At 38.2% G+C, this 19,414-nt stretch overlaps 1 protein-coding gene across 1 annotated transcript in view; it reads left to right on the top strand.

Moving 5' to 3' along the window:
* Window positions 1-19,414, top strand: part of LOC124269735 (tyrosine-protein kinase Abl-like) — a 110,910-nt gene that overhangs the window by 33,409 nt on the left and 58,087 nt on the right. Inside the window, 1 exon segment of the mRNA XM_046704761.1 lies at window positions 3,990-4,031. Within this exon segment, the coding sequence (XP_046560717.1) occupies window positions 3,990-4,031 (42 nt within the window).

The following is a 19,414-nucleotide window of genomic DNA, read 5'->3' as shown; positions in this document are numbered from 1 at the left end:
AGGAAGAGTACAATGTCAAGGTTAAGGTTAACCTCTCTCTCTGTGATAAAGAACCACTTTCAAATGTCCCTGGGGCGGTGGGGTAGCCTAGTGGCTAAAGCGTTGGCTCGTCACGCCGAAGACCCGGGTTGGAATCCCCACATGGGTACATTGTGTGAAGCCCATTTCTGGTGTCCCTCGCCGTGATGTTGCTGGAATATTGCTAAAAGCGGCGTAAAACCAAACTCAGTCAGTCAAATGTCCCTGACAATAGGTCCAGAAGCTTGTCTTATTGATGAAGCTTAATCAATACCTAATGGTTTGAGCATTTGTTGTGTTTCCCATGCGATAAACTTGGATATGAAATGTGTAATTTGATTTAATTACCTGTTTAGTACAGTCTGTGATGATTATGGAGGGTGTGACAGTACAATGACTCAGTGTCTCATTATAATGCTGTCGTTTTGTTTATTTCAGTCGTGTGATGTATTTAAATGTCAACGTGTTTTTCAATGTCTAAACTGTTTGTAATTTCAGTTGTCAGTTACGTAATCCATTTTGATTTTGTTATTATGATTTATTTGGGGCATGAATGTATAGTTGTCCATGGTGCCACAATTTGCTCCGTGGATTAAAGTCTGATAGGTGTGCCAGGAATCTATGGTCATGGGTTTGAATCCCAGTTTTGCGAAGCTTGTGTCAAAGTTAGTCTGCACAATACCTTTGCTTGTTGGTGTTACCAAATCATTTAGGTCTTACCTCTCATACAGAGGTACAGATAAGCTGCGTATCTGCATAAATTGCACAAATATTTATGTGAAAACTCAATTCCTATTAAGTCTATAGCGTACAAGTACGCTTGAAGTTTTGTAAATACTCAATAAATTTTATCGTACATGCGTACACACAAAAAATGTCAAGTCAGCTGAGTTATATTGAGAGGTTCTATTTCAACACATAAACTTGGCAACTTGCAGTTTTTCGTATCGTTTCTCATATTACAGATCAAATATAAATAACAAACATGTAAACCAATATTTAAACTTTATTTTATTTTTACAATTAATGGAAGATGGCAAAATACCCAATTGAGTTTGCGTGAGGTGGGTATAATTTGTTTGGTTTTACTCAAAGGAAAATTAGAATACCCAATTGAGATGAACACAACCGAGTACTAAACTCAATGACCCAAAAAAGTTATCTGTAGCTCTGCTCATATCAAGCTGAAATTCCCAGATAGAATAATTGAAATTCTTTTGAAAGAGGCATAAACCTGACCTCCTCACTTACTCATGTGATTGTTTCCGACAGCACATAAATGATCTATGTATAATGTATTTTAGAACAATATATACATATTTTGCCTCCTTTCATGAACAAGTAGATAGAGCATCAGAGGAAGTGTTGTGACATCAGTATCAATATTCCATCACACCAGTGTCTAGGGTCCTACCTGACGGCACTGATTGATGGTCGTAAGGGGCAACTAGATTGGATCAGGGAATAGGCTGTGTGGGTGACTATGTGTCAGCATGTCCCAGATTATGTGGATCACAATCGCTGGTAGGCCGGGTTCTAAAAGTTGTATACAGACTAGGTGCTGTGTATGATCATGTATCGGATTGTCACATTGACATTAGAAATGTTCGGAACCTGGGTTGAAATGAGTTATAACATGGTTTAACATAAAATTCAAGATTTTAGGACTGGTATCGAGATGTGCATGCACATATGTGTGTGGCTGTTTGTCTAGTTTGGACATTTGCTGGTCATGTAGTGTAAGCCCACTGAATTATCAAGTTTCAGTTGGCACTACTGTAATACATTAATCTTCTGTGATGACCTGTCCTTATGTCATCCTTTTAATGCTGAGTTCCAGTGTAACCATCTTCTGACATCTTTGATATATTTAACCCAACAAACTTGCGCTGTCTAAGCAGATGCTCTATCCACAGAGGCGTCTGTGCTGAACATATTCAGGTACATTGGTTTGGTAATGATACAGAAGAATACCCTGTCAAAATTTATAAGTAAACATGCCTTGATGACATTTTTGCCATGTTGTACATGTGCATGTATCTTGATATGTAAAATGTTGAAATGTTGAACATGTAACATGAAATGTTGAACATGTAACATGAAATGTACAATGTAACAAAATGTTGTATTTGTAGCACAAAATGTATGTGTAACACTAAATGTTGAACAAGTAACATGAAATGATCAATTTTGCATGAAATGTTGTACATGTAATGTTAAATGTTGTACTTGTAACAAAAATGTTGTACTTGTAACATGAAATGTTGTACTTGTAACATGAAATGCTCTTTAGAAAGACATGAATCAATGAAGTACATAAGCTGATGTACATTCATCCCACACTGTAGACACAGGCAGCCTGACATGAGGACGGCCTGAGTACACCATCATTAGTGTTGCATCATATGTATATTTGAATACATGATTCATCACACCTTTTATTGCAGGCATTTACTTTATGTGTCAGATTGTGAATACCAGCATAAGTGTTTGTTTACATACCACAGTGTATAAACAAATAAACAATAACATACTACAGACAAAAATAAGAGAAGGTATTGAATGATGGTGTAATGGTGTTAAATGAGTGTTAAACTATTTTCAGGCGTGCAGATCTATATCGGGTATGCATCACATGCTGGTCATGGGATGCATTCAGATGCAACATCCCACAAATGAAAATGTACACCTCGACAATAGCTGCATTCAAAGGTCCCATATTTTCTGTTGGTATTATATTAGGTACATGCATGTTGATGTATTTTTATGTGTGCCACAATGTGGCAAGATCAAGACATTCTGTTAGGCAATGTGTGCCCTTAGTATGTCATGATTTCGGTGGAATGGGTGGCCCTGATGTCTAAGGTATCACTGTTTGCTAGGGCTGCAACGAATACACTATGTGGCGAATATGATACGTCTCATGAATATAATTATTCACGAATACAATATTGTAGTTAAGTGATTGATGTACAATATGGAATGCCCATGTTGACAGTTTTGATTTGTCACAGCAATAACCAGTCATCTTATGACACTTAAATTTGGTTTGTAATAGTTATATTTGCATTGTGTGGCAAACCATGACTTACTGCAGGCTAGTACATATTCCATTACTGCATATCTCACTTTCCAAAAGTGACAAGGGTTCAAGTAAAACATGTAAAAACGGAATCGGTTCTGGTGGCCGAATTGAATTCATGAAGGGCTGTTGATTCACTAAATATGCGAGTGTATCGTTACAGCCTTACTGTTTGCTGTAAAGAATTGCGTACATTGGCCATGATTGAGGGTTCAAACCCTGGTCCGCCCTGATTATGTGTCAAGGTTTGGCTGTACCATATCCATGCGTAATAGCTTCACTGGAATAAACATCATGAGACAGGTTCACTGCAGACTTCCCTCCCACAGTGAGCTGACAAGCTTTGATGGAACCAGAATACTGTTAAAGAGGTGTTGAATCCAGTTCAGTCACGTTGTCATTATTCAACTATGTGTATTGGGTGGTCACATTCTGTGGCCTTATTGTTTATCATCATACAGTAGGTGGATTATTGCTCTTGTTGTCAACCATAAGTTTGCATGATCTAGGCTTTTTTACTTACAGGTGATAAAGCTGTTACTGCTGTCAGTGTAATATAACATTTACTCACCTGTTGGTATTGTGTTTTATATGCCACAGTGTATAAGTGTAACTAAACCATGTTTGTGTACTACGTTATGACTGTCATGACAGAATGCCTTAGTATTGCGATTGTGCATGCCACAGTTGATGTACCGGAACATATCCATATTTTGTACCACATTGTGATTGCCATGACAGATACATATTGTAGGTATGTGCCACAGTGTCATACCATGATACCTGTTCCAGTAAGTACGACAGTTATTACCATGACGTATCTCATGGTATGTTTAGTGTTTATCCACTGACAGATACAATGTACATTTCTATCTCTGTCTGTCGTCAGACCCGGCGCCACAGCAGCCCTTGAGCCCCAGCTCTCTCCCAGGTGATGATCCCAGTCTTCCAAAAAGTAATCATGTATTTCTAGTATTGCGCTGTGCTATCTTCTCAGTCACTCCACCAGATAACCTTTTCAGTGAGAAACTATCGCTATACACTGGATAGGCAGGCAGTCCATGTGGTGTTGTGTGTTACAATGAAAGCAGTTGTGCAGTCAGTAGTATGAATAGATAACAGTTAAAAGTAATGCCTTTTGAAATGTTGAAATGAGAATCTGCTTTGATATTGCTTATGTTAGGGAATGGACACAGTTTTTCCTTTGAATGCGTTATTTCACTGATACGTTTGTAACAGATTCCCCATATTTTGTAATCAGCAGAGTTTGTGTGGGTGATCTTGTAAGCCTCTGGATAAACATATATATAAATTTAGCATAAATTGTTCTTACTTCCCTTGAAGTAATGATATGAATATTTGGGCGGTGGGGTAGCCTAATAGTTAAAGCGTTCGCTCGTCATGCTGAAGACCTGGGTTCGATTCCCCCATGGGTACAATATGTAAAACACATTTCTGGTGTACCCTGCCGTGATATTGCTGGAATATTGCTAAAAGCGGTGTAAAACCATACTCATTCACTCACTCACTCACTGACTCACTGATATGAATATTAGATATGGAAAATATAACTGTCACGTTTTATTACCAGACAAGGGTCAAGAGGCTGATGTCAACATTTGGCCCAACCATAACCTAGACGATAGGTCCAAATTTAGGTGACTGTGTCCTCACCATTACGATTATCTGTATTTTCTTAGAATTCAAAAACGGACATCATCCAGTTTCATGTCAACAGTGTGTAGCTGCCATACTTTAGGGCTGGTAACTGCTTTCAGTAATTGTTTGTTAATGAGAGCAGTGGCTTAATACTGGCTTCAGCAGCTTGAAGCTCGGCTAAGTAGAAGAGTTTATCTGGAGTGACTGGAAGGTGGCACAGTGACTTGTTTGAGTTGTACAGCTTCAGCTTCTACCTATCATTCTGTACACATCTTTGGTTTATTTATTAACAAGCTTTTATTTGCAGTTTTACTAATTGTTGTGTGATACCAGGCTTCAAGATGCAATGGCTACCTGATATAATGTGCTACCATGTAAGGAAGAACAATGGGATCTGAAGCAATGTTTACCTTCTTACTGGTTGTCAGTTTAAGGAAGTATTTTGTCCAACCTGAATTTATTGTTGGGTTAATTACAAATTGATAGCAGAATCTAGTCGTCTCAAATGTTAGTGCCATCTTAGCCAAACCTGAAAGGTCAATTTCAACTCATTTTGTTCTTTCTAAATCATTTAGAAAGTTTAGCCTGAAAACAAAATCAATGGAATCCAGCTAGGCCTGATAAGATGTGCCAACTCTATTGCAAGTTTGTGCACATACATATTTGTTGTTTTGGAGGAAATGGGGTCATTTTCTAGGAAAACATTGCAAGTTGACAGAATTCTAGAGATTCCATGTTTTAAGCCTGGTATTAGAAAACTACAAGTTGTGTTGATGTCACCAAATGACTAATATGACATGTTATTGCTTTACGTATATCAATGCTTGTATTGCCCGTATATCCTGGCTATATCTTCTGGCTGCCCTTCTCTACAATATACTGGCTTCTACAATGTGTTCTGGTTGTTATACCGAGGCATGATCTTGAAAACTGCCATGTGATATATTTATTATTCATGAAACTGGTTGTATTATGTTAGACGGATGATCGAGATGTATGTTATATAACATGGATTATTATCTTGCTTCTGTAACTGCATGAACTGTTCGTAATGGAGTGTTAAGGTTATGAGTTCCACCTCGGTGAAATTCCTTGTAATTCCAAGACAGATGACGAAGTTTTGATGTGATGCTGTCAAGAGATTATATTTGATGTTTTGCTAGGGTTTGCATGCACTGATTATTATGTGTCTCGGAAATGTAATTCTTTTTCAACCTTGCTTATATATTTGATGCTGCAATAGATGTTCAGGTAAACCAGCAACTGAGGTTTGATACTTTTGGTCTTCTGTCATCTGTAACTGTATTTTGCATATGTTTGAGGAATATGTGTCATTTGGAGAGAATTTTGCAAAATTGTGAGTGGATTTTGCAAATTGTTTGCAGATATTGCAATTTGTGAGCAGATTTTGCAAATTGTGAGAGGACTTTGCAGATTTTGCGAGGACTTTGCAAATTGTAAGCAGTTTTTGCAAATTGTGAACATTTTATGGAGAAGGACATTCCAGACAAGACAGTAAGTTCTGTCCTTTACTACAGTTATTTCACAGCAGTGTGCAAGGTCTTGCTGTCTGGAGCACACAGTGTTTATTGTCTGGTTGTCATCTGACAATCCTGCTACCAGATAGTCAGTTGGAAGGTTGGTACCCAGCATAGTCTGCTCTTCAAGCATTCTTGAAGAGTTTTTATTTCAGATTCACCAGGATTATCATCTTTTGTGCATGACGACCACTGTGACAGTATAAAGTTGTATAAATCCTATACATGCTCCACTTTTCCTGAGTTACTTTCCAAGTGTGGTCAAAGCAAACATTCTCACTGATTACACACATATTCTCACATGATGCAACAAGCACAAGAATCCAGGTGAAATCTTATCTATGATAGCTACATCAGGAATCATGGAGGGTTGTAAATTGTTTGCAGATATTGCTGATTGTTAATGGAGTTTGCACAATGTGAGAGGACTTTGCAAAATTTGAGCAGGATTTTGCAAATTGTGGGCACTTTGACCTTCATCAAGACTTGCAGTATCACCAATGTGGTATCATTCTTATACATGCTCTTCTTTCTTGAAACTTTCTCACTGATTACATGATATTCTCACACAATACTTCAAGCACAAGAATCCTGGGGAGGTCTCACTGATGATAGCTACATCAGCTTGGAACCACAGATGGCTATGATAGTGTATCAGAGTGTGCCAGCCTTTCAGATGGTGATGTGATCAAACCCTGTTTTCACCATGTTTCCATTTCCTGACCTACACAACATAGCTGTATATTGTCTTTAAGAGTTGGAGTAAGACTTTCACAGTAATTATAGTTTCCTCATTAGACCTTACATGGGTAAAAAATACCCAATCCTCATAATCAGTTTGCAACAACTTCATGTCCAGATTAAAAAATTAACTTGGGGCAGTGGAGTAGCCTCGTGGTTAAAGTGGTCGCTCGTCACGCCAAAGACCGGGGTTCAATTCCCCATATTTTCTAAAATGGGGTGTATGCGTAATTCGCACAACATGAAAGAATGCTTGAATCTAATTCTTCAAAACAGGATTATGTGGAAGTATCCAATGGAAACCTCTAAAGTCTGACTTCAGCCGCTTGTCTGATGCTTGAGTCTAGTAAAAATCAGTTTGGTCTTGTAAGCTAATAATAGTCCAAATAATAAGTTAATAACTCAAAACTGTACTAAAGAAAATGCAAAGAGCCAAGTTTGTGTTAGACTCAAAGGTTATAGCAAAGGCAGCCTCTAAATTCAGTTTTCCTCACAAGAGCCATGCATATGAGAACATTAATCTATTTTATCAGTCTTAGCACATTTAATAAGTAAATGGTTACTCATTCATGTCAATATTTTGAGTGAAAGAAAGGAATTTGACAGTTACAATTCCATCAGTCAAGATAAACATGCCGTTAAATGCACAGAAAGACTCAAACCCTACCAACTATCAAAGATATTAATTTTTGTTAATGACAGTGTCCACTTCAGGCATTATAAACCATCTACATTATTCTCTAAGGCTGTCACCAACTGTAATTAGTATGAAATAAGTACTTCGTAAGTCTGCAGTAAGATGACAATCTGCCTGTAAACATTTGTTGTTCTATTGCTATCACTTCCATCAGTTGAGCTGTAGGAGTTTGATAAGAGCTGCAGTGGTGTAGAGTGCTGATCAAGGTTCTGGTACACAAACACTCGTAGCTGATCAGTGATACTGGTGCAGGTGCTTGACATGGTTAGTACTGACTCACTGTTTCACACGCTGCTGCCATGGCGCCATGTAATAACGGTCGTAATAACATAGCCATTATGGAATTTTCACATCAATCTTCTGAACAGGTCGATTTCAGAGTTTGCCATCAAATATCGTAAACCTTGGATGCTCTTGTGTAATATGCATTACAAAATCATTATTTTGCACATTATTATCTTACACTTTCTGTAATCTGTTTGGATGCCATTTTAAATAGACATACAGAGATTTTGAAGTTAGTGGTGAGGATTTTTAAGCCCTTTTAGGCATGTTAGGTATTTGTTGAAGTCAAAAGAATACTATTGTATTGTTTTGAGTTTAGTGCAGACCAAAGCATAATGTAAACCTCCCGTTTTGGGATTCACTATGTTGAGACTAGCAAAAACCTGTCTCTTGTTATAATCTTTAATTTGTAAATATGTGTAATACTTAACTCACTCAGTTACTGGGGCGGTGGGGTAGCCTAATGGTTAAAGCGTTGGCTCGTCACGCCGAAGACCCGGGTTCGAATCCCCACAATGTGGGCACAATGTGTGAAGCCCACTTCTGGTGTCCCCTGCCGTGATGTTGCTGGAATATTGCTAAAAGCGGCGTAAAACCAAACTCAGTCAGTCAGTCACTCAGTTACTATATCATATTCTGCCTTACTTATGACCATTAACCTACTTTGTCATCCATGTGGCGGCTCTTCCAACCACTTTGGTAGCCATATTGTTGATCTAACTCGGAAACAAGGAAACCAGTGGATCTGTGTTTCAGATATAATGCCATCCTTATCATGACAGTAAACATACAGTCAGCTGATTGTTCTCAACAAATACATGTCCTCTTCTATAACTATGAACTGGCAGGTTTCCAAATAATGAAAACTATGTTAGGCTAGATTGAGTGTGACGAAAACTGACATGGTGCTTCAGAAAACAGGAAAACCACCCCAACATTCCTGGCCTGGTTGGGATTGTGGAGACTTGTGGTATTACCAGTGATTGTATCAATAGAATACTGCAAGATGACCACAGGAAAGCCTTAATGTGTTGGCTATTGTACACAGACTCGAGCTACACGCTTCGTAGACTGTGCTGGCCTTTCATTTCTAGTTCCACTTGTGACAGATGTGTGAAAACTATGTCTGGTGTTCCCACTGGGATAGCGTTAGAATCTTGTGGGCATTTAACCTCACTCACTCACTCACTCACTCACTCACTCACTCACTCACTCACTCACTCACTCACTCACTCACTCACTCACCTGCATGACTCTTAGATTCGTGAAGATCCGGGTTAGAACTGGTCTTCTGTAACCCATGCTTGTCCTAAGAAGCGACTAACGGGGTCCAGTTGGTCAGGCTCGCTGACTTGGTTGACACATGTCATTGTATCCACACTGAGTAGATTGATGCTCATGCTGCTGATCACTGGATTGTCTGGTCTAGACATGATTATGTACAGACCGCCGCCAAATAGCTGGAATATTGCTGAGTATGACGTAAAACTCAACTCACTCACTCGCTTCACTCACTCACTTACTCACTCACTCACTCACACACTCACTGAAACCAAACCAAACCAGTATTTTGGAGAAAAAAGTATTTCAAGTGTTTAGAGCAGACAAAAATTAGAATTAGTATGTCAGGATAAGTCTTGTTTGGGTCAATGACCTTGTCAAGTGAATATCATGGAGAAAATTGACTTCAGTAAAGGGAGAGTTAGTGTAATCAAACCTGTAAGTATCTGTGTCCTTGAGAACCTGTTTTTCACTTGGTTAAACATGTAGTAAGTACAGCAAGGTGTCCTTGCACTGGTATAATCCACATTTGTAGAATACATCTGACCTAATTATCAGAGCGTTGCAAGCAATGAGGTAGAGGCAACAGGTTTTCTCATGTGAGTTGATATAGGATGTATTCACCAGACAACTGATTGTTTACATTAGTTGTACATCCTGAACTGATGATTCTCAGAGAGCAGGAAACAACTTGTATTGCAGGCTCCAGGTAATAAAAAATGGGAATGGATTCATAAACACGTGTAATTACATTAGTGCTGTGGAGTTTGGACAAAGTGTATGACAAACAAAATATGCTTGATCAGTTTACACGATCATCCCTTTGATAGTTTTACCAAGATATTGAGTCGTGAAGTTTTAGAAGGAAAACACAGTAAGTTGTCATCTAAAATATGTCTTTGTTTAACAAGTAGACTTTGTTTACATGTCTTCAGGTTAACAGACCCGTGAAGATCTGGGGTAGAATAGGTCTTCAGCAACCCATGCTTGCCACAAAAGGCGACTATGGTTGTCGTAAGAGGCGACTAACGGGATCGGGTGGTCAGGCTCGCTGACTTGGTTGACACACGTCATCGGTTCCCAATTGCGCAGATAGATACTCATGCTGTTGATCACTGGATTGTCTGGTCCAGAATCGATTATTTACAGACCGCTACCATATAGCTGGAATATTGCTGAGTGCGGCGTAAATCTAAACTCACTCACTCACTCACTCACTCAGGTTAACATATACTGATGAAAATAAGTAAGGATACAGGTGAAAGTACAAGTGTTCCTATATCCTTTTCCTGATTTCTTTTCATGTTACACTGTGGGGGAAACAAAAATGTACTGTTGTGTGTTCCGTTATTCATTTCCATCTTATAATTTTTGTACATTAAGTGATTTGAATGTTGTACTGGGCTCCAGATAAGGGCCTTATCGGCGTATGTACGGATATAAAATAAGCACAATACGGTAGGAAACAATTTTAAAAACGTAGCAGATACGGACCACAGCAATGGTGTACGGTTTAAGAATCATTTACAGACGTATTTATCTGAAAAAGTATTGTTTTATTGTTTACTGACCTGTTTACACAAGAGTAGCAATGTTGTGGTGCATATATGAAACGAAACACAAGATTACTGATACGCCATTAAATTCCATTCAGTACTCTAAATGTACTCTTATTGTTTTCCAGTACTCCTATATTGAAAAAATAAGGAGTACCGGTACGTAATCCTGATCATGAAAAATTATCTGGAGCCCTGTTGTACACTTTTTCTAAGTTAAGGATGGATGCAGAATTTCTTTTTTGAGATTTGACTTTATGTACATTTGCAACACACTTTTCAATGCTTCAAATATTTGTACATGACTTGTATGGTATATTGCATAGTGGGAGTTGCCACAAGCATCCAAAACTTGAAAGATTATGTAAATATTGTTGCCAAAAAAATATAAGATTTAAAGCCTGTTTAGTTATATTTCAAATATGTTTTCAAGATCAGAGATGTATTGAAGTGAAGCTTGTGGATCTATTTGTAAATGATTATGTAATGTAATGTAATGTAAGCACTTCATTTATTGAAGTCTATGGCCTTTCATAAAGTGACATTAAATTGAGATTACGAACATTTCATACTCTTAAATAAAAAGAAAATGGATGTTTCATGTGGCCAGATGTTAAGTGAAACAGTGTTATAGCGCAAGCTAAGTATGTTTGTGAAGCACAGATAGAATGTTTGTACAACTATCAGGGAAATAAAGTGCCTTTTAAACAACCTGGATGAGACAAGCAGGCCCACTTGTTTGTGTGTGGAATGACCAACGGATGATTAATACTTTCTAAGATAGTTAATGGGTTTTCATCGTGTGTCTGTCTGTTATCCGTTTTAACTAGTGTTCCTGTTGGTTGGAAAGAAGGTTGGTTTGTTGTTGAACCCAACACCTATGTTTGGGCTAGTGTAGAAATCTCTATATTTGTCTGAATTAACAGCATGAAACTTTCAAATGAAATACTATGGTGAAGAGTGGGAAGGTGCTGACTGTAGTAGATAAACAACTTGTTTCCGTAAGATTAGCTGTTCTTGCTTGTTGATCCACATCACTTTGTTGTGCTTTCAGTGTTTAAAGGTCCTTGTCATTAATGAGGATATTGTAATGAAGGTTAGGTTTTCAAGGAAATATTGCCCATATGTTATATCTGTATTTTTCACAATTAAGTCCATGTTCCAGTTCACAAGTTCAGTAGAGATTCTGACTGTTATTTCTCAAGTAACACAACTCTGAGGACACACTGAGGTGGTGGGGTAGCCTAGTGGTTAAAGGGTTTGCTAGTCACGCTGAAGACCTGGGTTCGAATCCCCACATGGGTACAATGTGTGAAGCCCATTTCTGGTGTCCCCAGCTGTGATATTGCTGGAATATTGCTAAAAGCGGCGTAAAAGCAAACTCACTCACTCACTCACTGAGGACACACTACCTTGCCGGAGACATTGAAACAATGGCTTCCATTCTCTGTATGTAAATAGGTGGTATAAGGTGGATTTAAACTTCATACAGATGTCACCATATCCGTATATCTCTCTTGTAGGGCTACAATAAATACACTTTAAAGTGAATATGATATCTTTTCCCAATATATTATAAATATTTATTCATGAATAACTAATGTTTAATATGAAGAAATTAAAATAACAAACATGTCATGTAATTATTTAATAGGTTACAAAATTTAAATGATATTTTCTATAAAGCAAAAAGAGCAATACATGGCGAACAATGTCGCTTATAGCCTAATGACAGTGCTGTAAAGGGCCTTATCAAAATAACACAAGTTCTGCGTGTCTTGGATATATTCCATTTTGTGTATTTCAATGTTAGATAGACAACAAACAAGTGCGAAATAAAAACACTCTCAAAAATGTTCATAAACATTTGATTCTAGTGACCAAGAATAATGAATTGAATTCATGAAGGGATACGGTTTGATTCACTGAAGACAAGAATGGATCTTAACAGGACTAGTACATCACATGACCAAGAGTTTGACAGTAGCCATTTTGTCCTTTGGTATGTCCTTTATCACATGATCACCAAACAGAGTGGAAAATCAAGTATTGAACCTGCCGAGACAAAATCAGAACATTGCTGGCCTATAGTATTTAAATCTCAGGACCCCACGCAATCTTTAACCTGTAACATTAGGATCATGACAAGGACTCCTAGAAGTTGGTGTTTAATTTTGAACACTGTTGACTATTTCTCAAACTAACCGATTTTTTCACGACTTTTTTAGAAGGGAGGAAGTGAAACAAAATTGATTTTATTGAGTGCGAAATCCACTGTAATTACTTTGGCTAATAGGATAGAAGAGAGTTGTGATTTACTGGAGTCGGTGCAAGTATGGACCAAAACTGGAGCTTGTGATGCCTCTTGTGACTGCTTCAGGAAGTTAATTAGGGACATACAGCTAATTGGTAACCTCTGTTCCAGGCACACGGAGCTTAGGTCTACACTTCTCTTTGATCGGCCAGCTCAACATCGTTATGAAATTTATCTGTACTAGAATCATGTTGACATGACAAAGAAATGTATTTAGCTTTTGGGGCAGTGGGTAAATGAGGACATAGGACAGAGTATCACTTTCAGTTACCTTTCTTATTAACCTAGTGACAGTTAGGGTAGAGAGTACGTGTCCTTGGTGACAGGTAGGGACAAGGGCATTGATTTAAGCAGACTCCTTATGAAAAACATATTTACTTCTATGTTTATATTTAGGTTACCTTTACTGATAGAATGGGGCTATGGGGTAGCCTAGTGGTTAAAGTGCTGAAGACCTGAGTTTGAGTCCACACATGGGTACAATGTGTGAAGCCCATTTCTGGTGTCCCCTGTAGTGGTATTGCTGGAATGTTGTTATCGGGTGTAAAACTATACTCACTCACTCACTCACTCACTCACTCACTCACTCACTCACTCACTCACTCACTCATACAAATTGTATGTAAACATAACTTCTCACCTCACACCCATCTCCGTACATCATGATTACACTTTCTGTAAATTCAGTGTAAACGTTATTGTGTTGATTTGTCCTTTTTAACCTTTTCATTCCATTGAATGTTGCTCAAAACCAAATTCCTGTGTCACCTCAACCTTTCTTTTGCTGTCGAACTCATTTTCCCAATCTGAGGATGAAGAGTTGATAGACTACCATGACATTACACAAGGACATTAAACAACTCCAGTCTGCCCTGGCTATCAGCTTCAGAAACCTGTGGCTCTTATGTGCAAACAAGATGGTGAAAACTCAGCTAAGGGCCTGCACTTGCTGTAATTGTTCTCTTCCGAAACCAGAAGTAGTTAAGTAAGATTTCTCATTGAAACCAAGATGGATGTGGGGCGATAACAGTTGTGTAAATATTCAAAATACGAGTCATAATTTCCTGCCCGCTCTCGCAACTTTATCACATGTTTGAGTCGCGTGTTGTGGTAAAGAGCTGGTGTTTGTAGTTCCTACACCATCTAGAGGACAACACTGCTACGTAGAAATATGCTCAAGCTGTTTGGTCTCCACAAAAAACAGACAGGTAATGAATCATTTTCTCTTTATTTCGGGATTATTTACCTTGTAAACTTTGTTGTTTTTCATTAACTCCAGGATAGGAATTTGGCTGAAATTGCATGTTTTTTAAATGATATGCCTAGTAAGAAAGTTGGTATTTGCGATATTGAAAGGTGTGTGTGAAATATTCAAATCTTTTTTATATATATATATATATATATATTCATGTAGTCATTGATCTTGTTTTATATTCCCAGAAATAATGTTAAATGTAAGGTTAAAAAAATTAAGCAACCACTAGATGTTAGGTTACATTTTAGTCTTGTAGTTTTAGATATGAAATGGTTCTGAGCTGAGAAAGGGATGTGAATGTTGTGGATATGAATGTCATGCTGCTCAAAAGAAGTAAAGGAAACCTGATAAGATAAGATATTTATTGCATAGCATTCCATGAAGAAACAGTGGCAATATTCTATAAACTACAAATATAAACACAGCAGGTACAAGAAATATAGATACATTTCACACATAAATGATGTACATTATAACAATAACCTGGATATAATAAATAATATATGAGGAGACCATGGTAATATACAGATTTCATTTAAAGTTGTAAAGATGGTGACATATTTTGGGAATTGTTTCAGGACTTCTGTTTGTGAAAATTATTAGAAATTGTTCTTTTTTAGAGAGAGTAGCAAATTCTTGGTCATAATAAAGCATTGTTTGTACAAGTGATTCCCTTGTGATATTTTCATGTGACCTGAGGTTGACCTGTACTACTATTCTTTTGAGTAGTACGGTAGTTTGTTAGTTTGTTGGTTAACACCACACTCAGCACTTACTAGTAGTATGTTCAGGGGTCTGTATGTCAACCTGTTACACAAGCCCACATGGGTACAATGTGTGAAGCCCATTTCTGGTGTCCCCCACCGTGATATTGCTGGAATATTGCTAAAAGCAGCGTAAAACTAAACTCACTCACTCACTGTTACACAAGGGGTGGAATCTGAAAGGGAAGGAGGTGATATAGTCTGTCATACAGACCCTGAAGCAAATATATCCAAGAAAGGCCATGCAAGTCTAGAAAATGTGCCAAGTCTAGATCTGAAAATGAAGAAAGTGTCATGGCTTCTTTTCATTAAATTTTATTATTTTTACTATGAACTTTTCTTATGTTTATTTCAGAGACTACTTGTTAGTGTAGGGGTGATGTGATTGTTTTGCTAGATATATGATCTGGAGCTGCTTATAGAGACGTCCAGTGATCGTGAAAGTGAGACTAAATATCATACTGTTTCCAGAAGCCTCATTTGAAGTGTTTCAGGCTTAACATATTTTAGGCTGCAAACCTTTCTTTCTTTTATAGATGCACATCACAGTGATATTGTTTGTATTATGACAGATCTAAGTTTGAATATATTTATTTTGCGAATAACAATTATGAAATTTATGGGAAAGAGTTTCTTACATACCCCCCACCTATTTTATAAGGTACTTTTCATTACTTGTATACATTTGTATTTTTTACAAAAAATAGGTGGAGGCTACGTAAGAAACTCTTACCAGTTTATGCAGGATTTCTTAGGATGTGTTTAGCTTTCAGAATATACAGAAATACATTTCAATTATTGCTTTTTGGTCATAATCTTCTCTACCTAAACATAAACACAGTATCATCATTATCATGTCTTTAGCAGCCCTATTTATTAATGAATTCTCCTGTACATGTGACACAGACCATTGTGATCAAATAGCTGTCATTGGGAAGTGATGGCCGAGTCTGATATGTTGGCTGTGATATGAGAGACTCAGTGGGAGTGGAGTCTGATAAGTCGTAGATTGATGTTGAATCCTTATGACAGCTCGAGGAGTTCTGCCAGGGGTTTAGCTTTGTCTGATTGCCCTCCACTGGCAGATCCATTCTTTCCTCACTCGATATGGCGATAATGGAGTTCCAGATGATAATGATGTTGATTGATCTGTTTGGTACCCGTACTAGCTGGCAGTCATTACCTGTGTTAACTCCTAGGACTATGGCTGACAGCATGTGTGATGTAATACAGCCCATGGTAGTTGACATAACTTGAGTGTAGATTGCTTGCACTAGTCCACAGTACAGCACTAGCTCACTTAGTCTGTCTCATCAGTCCCTGAACCATATTATTTTCCCTACAGCCTAGCCCTCCCTGCAATGCTAATGGGTGGTGGGGTATTCTAGTGGTTAAAGCGTTCGCTCGTCATGCCGAAGACCCGGGTTCGATTCCCCACATGGTTACAATATGTGAAGCCCATTTCTGGTGTCCCCGCCATGATGTTGCTGGAATATTGCTAAAAGTGACATAAAACCATACTCACTCACTCTCTGCAATGCTAAAGCCCTACATGAAGCAAGTCTAGATTTCTTCAGGTTCAGGGAATCTCCCAACTGATTGGGGCTCCTTTTCAATTTAAATGGGTTTATTTGTTAAAATCAAAATTATATATATTCAGAGACTAAGCGTTAGTCTATAGCTCACTGACATACATGCTGATGTGTAAATGGACGCAAAAACATTATACTGACTCCAAGCCAACCTGTTATTGTTTTATCCTGTTTGTCCCAGGCAGGTTAACAAGTTCCATAGTTCCGTAAAGTCTATGGTATGAGTGAGTGAGTGAGTGAAAGTGTTTGGGACTTACGTTCTATGGTATGATGTGGCTGGGAATGAAACCACTGACCTTCCCTCCCCAGGCAGCTCTGTTCACTGGTCTACGTGAGGTAGCCTAGTGGTTAAAGCGTTTGCTTGTCACAGCAAAGGCCCGGGTTCGATTGCCAACATGGGTGCAATGTGTGAAGCCCATTTCTGGTGTCCCTCGCTGTGCTATTCCTGGAATATTGCTAAAAGCGGCGTAAAACTCAATCAATCAATCACTCGACCATGTAGTTGGTCATATGTTCAAATAACAAGATGTGGCTATCAGTGTCCTTCATGAAGTAGATCAACAAAGTACAGCATGATTAGAATGTAAGTTGGTTACTATGAAGGATAGGCTTTGATGTGTCCTGAGGGGAGTTGTGGCTTGTCAAACCGATCCTTCGGGGTGATTGAAATGACTAGCTGTGAAAAAACCTATCCAGGTCAGTAGGTTGACTCTAGGCTCTTTCCTTCTTTGGTTGAAGGCTCTTCCTTGCTCTACATATATACTGGTGGGTGCCTGTTTGTTGAGGCTAGTATTATGACATTGTTTGGTCCATTACTGCAGGCATCAGAAGAAATTATATCTGTTCTATGCATTTATCACTCTGGTTAGCCTGACATATTGGCATGATATGGAGCTGACATAAAACTCCAATTATTTATTCCTTCAGTGGGAAAGGTTACAACAGTGAGTGAGTGAGTGAGTGAGTGGTTTTACACTGCATTTAGCAATATTCCAGCAACATTACAGCGGGGGACACCAGAAACGGGCTCCACACATTATGCCCATGTGGGGAATTGAACCTGGGCCTTCAGTGTGACAAGAGAATACAACAGTAAGAATTCACATCATTTGAAGTTAGTGAGAGTTAGTATTGTTTTATGTCTGACATCAATGTTTCCAATTGAGAAAAAATGTCAAATGTGTTTCATGTATGAAATAATAAAAAGAATATGATATAGAATGCTGCATAAGTTTTCTGTCTGACATCACCGTTGAATAAGCTCATAATGCCTGCAGAAATGTTCTGTAATGTTTTAATAATAAACTTGGAGATAATGAATACATGGAATAGAATTAATAAATGGCCAGTTGTTCATGCATCACTTCATACAAAGTGATCACGATACGAAGTAGGACAAATTAGAATCAATAATTCGAAGAAAGATATCCATAAAAAACTATTTTCTCAATTTCCAGGTCAGTAATCGCCATGCATCATCCAAATACCGCCATTAGTGATTGCATGAAAGTTGCTCATAATGACTGGGCGTTCACCTAGGTGTTAGATTTATGAGCGTGTTCGATAACTCGGTACAGATCACTGACAATTTCCCCTCTACACCATTCTGCATGTTGTCACAAGTGGGTGATTTTATGGAGGTTTGATGGGCAGTTTACAGTTGAAGAGTAATTCTCCCCATTGCCAGCTGGAGTAGTATTGATCTGTAATCTGGTGATCGTCTCACAATCAGGGCTTTGTAGGAAACATGACTTGGTGTTTATGTATACTTCCGTACACTGTTTGTGTTGTCAGACAACACTTTAATGTACAATCTGTGCATATATGTGTTTTGTAAGTTCTTATCTGTTCATGAAGTTATGGAGTCGATGGCTTGTTTCAAGTAAAGCTTTGAGTGTTAGGAAGTTGATACCTTGAGTCTGTGAAGTTCATGTGTAGCTGTGTGTTATGTTTATTTATTCTGAGATACTTTGATGCACAATACACACATATTGTCTGTGTTTCGTAAAGTCTGGCCTGTTCATGAACGTAGTTGTGAGAGAGTGAAATTCCTCCAAAGGAGGTGAAGCTGTCGGTCATGTTTGTTTATTCTGAGATACTTTGCTGCACAATATGTCCATATTGTCAGCCTGTTTATTTAATTCTTGACTGCTCATGATTAAATCAGTGATGGTTATAAAGTTGATGGCCTGTGTCGAATCAAGTCTCAAGAGTTTGCAAGTTGATGGCTTGTGTTGAATCATGCCTTGAGTGAGCGAGTATTGTTTTACGCCACTTTTAGCAATATTCCAGCAATATCACAGCAGAGGACAGCAGAAATGGGCTTCACACATTGTACCCATGTGGGGAATCAACCGGGTCTTTGGCGTGATGAACAAATGCCTTATCCACTAGGCTACTCCACCGCCACCATGCCTTGTGAGTTACAGTTGATGGTTTCTTTTGATGAAGTTTCACTGAAGGAGGTAAAGCTGTCTGAGATGTTCATTATTGAGATGCCTTTTTGCAGGTATATTTAAGACTTCTTTTTTTAAAAACGTAGTTCTGAATTGAGTCCTGTTGGGTCTGTTTCACACTTCACATACTTTCATTGTTTGGGGACTGGATGATTCAGTCATCTGAGGAGGTGCAA

This window comes from Haliotis rubra, unplaced genomic scaffold, assembly GCF_003918875.1.
Source record: "Haliotis rubra isolate DU_JTF1 unplaced genomic scaffold, ASM391887v1 Scf147, whole genome shotgun sequence".
NCBI classification, from domain to species: Eukaryota; Metazoa; Mollusca; class Gastropoda; order Lepetellida; family Haliotidae; genus Haliotis; species Haliotis rubra.
This window is presented reverse-complemented; position numbering and strand designations above follow the sequence as displayed.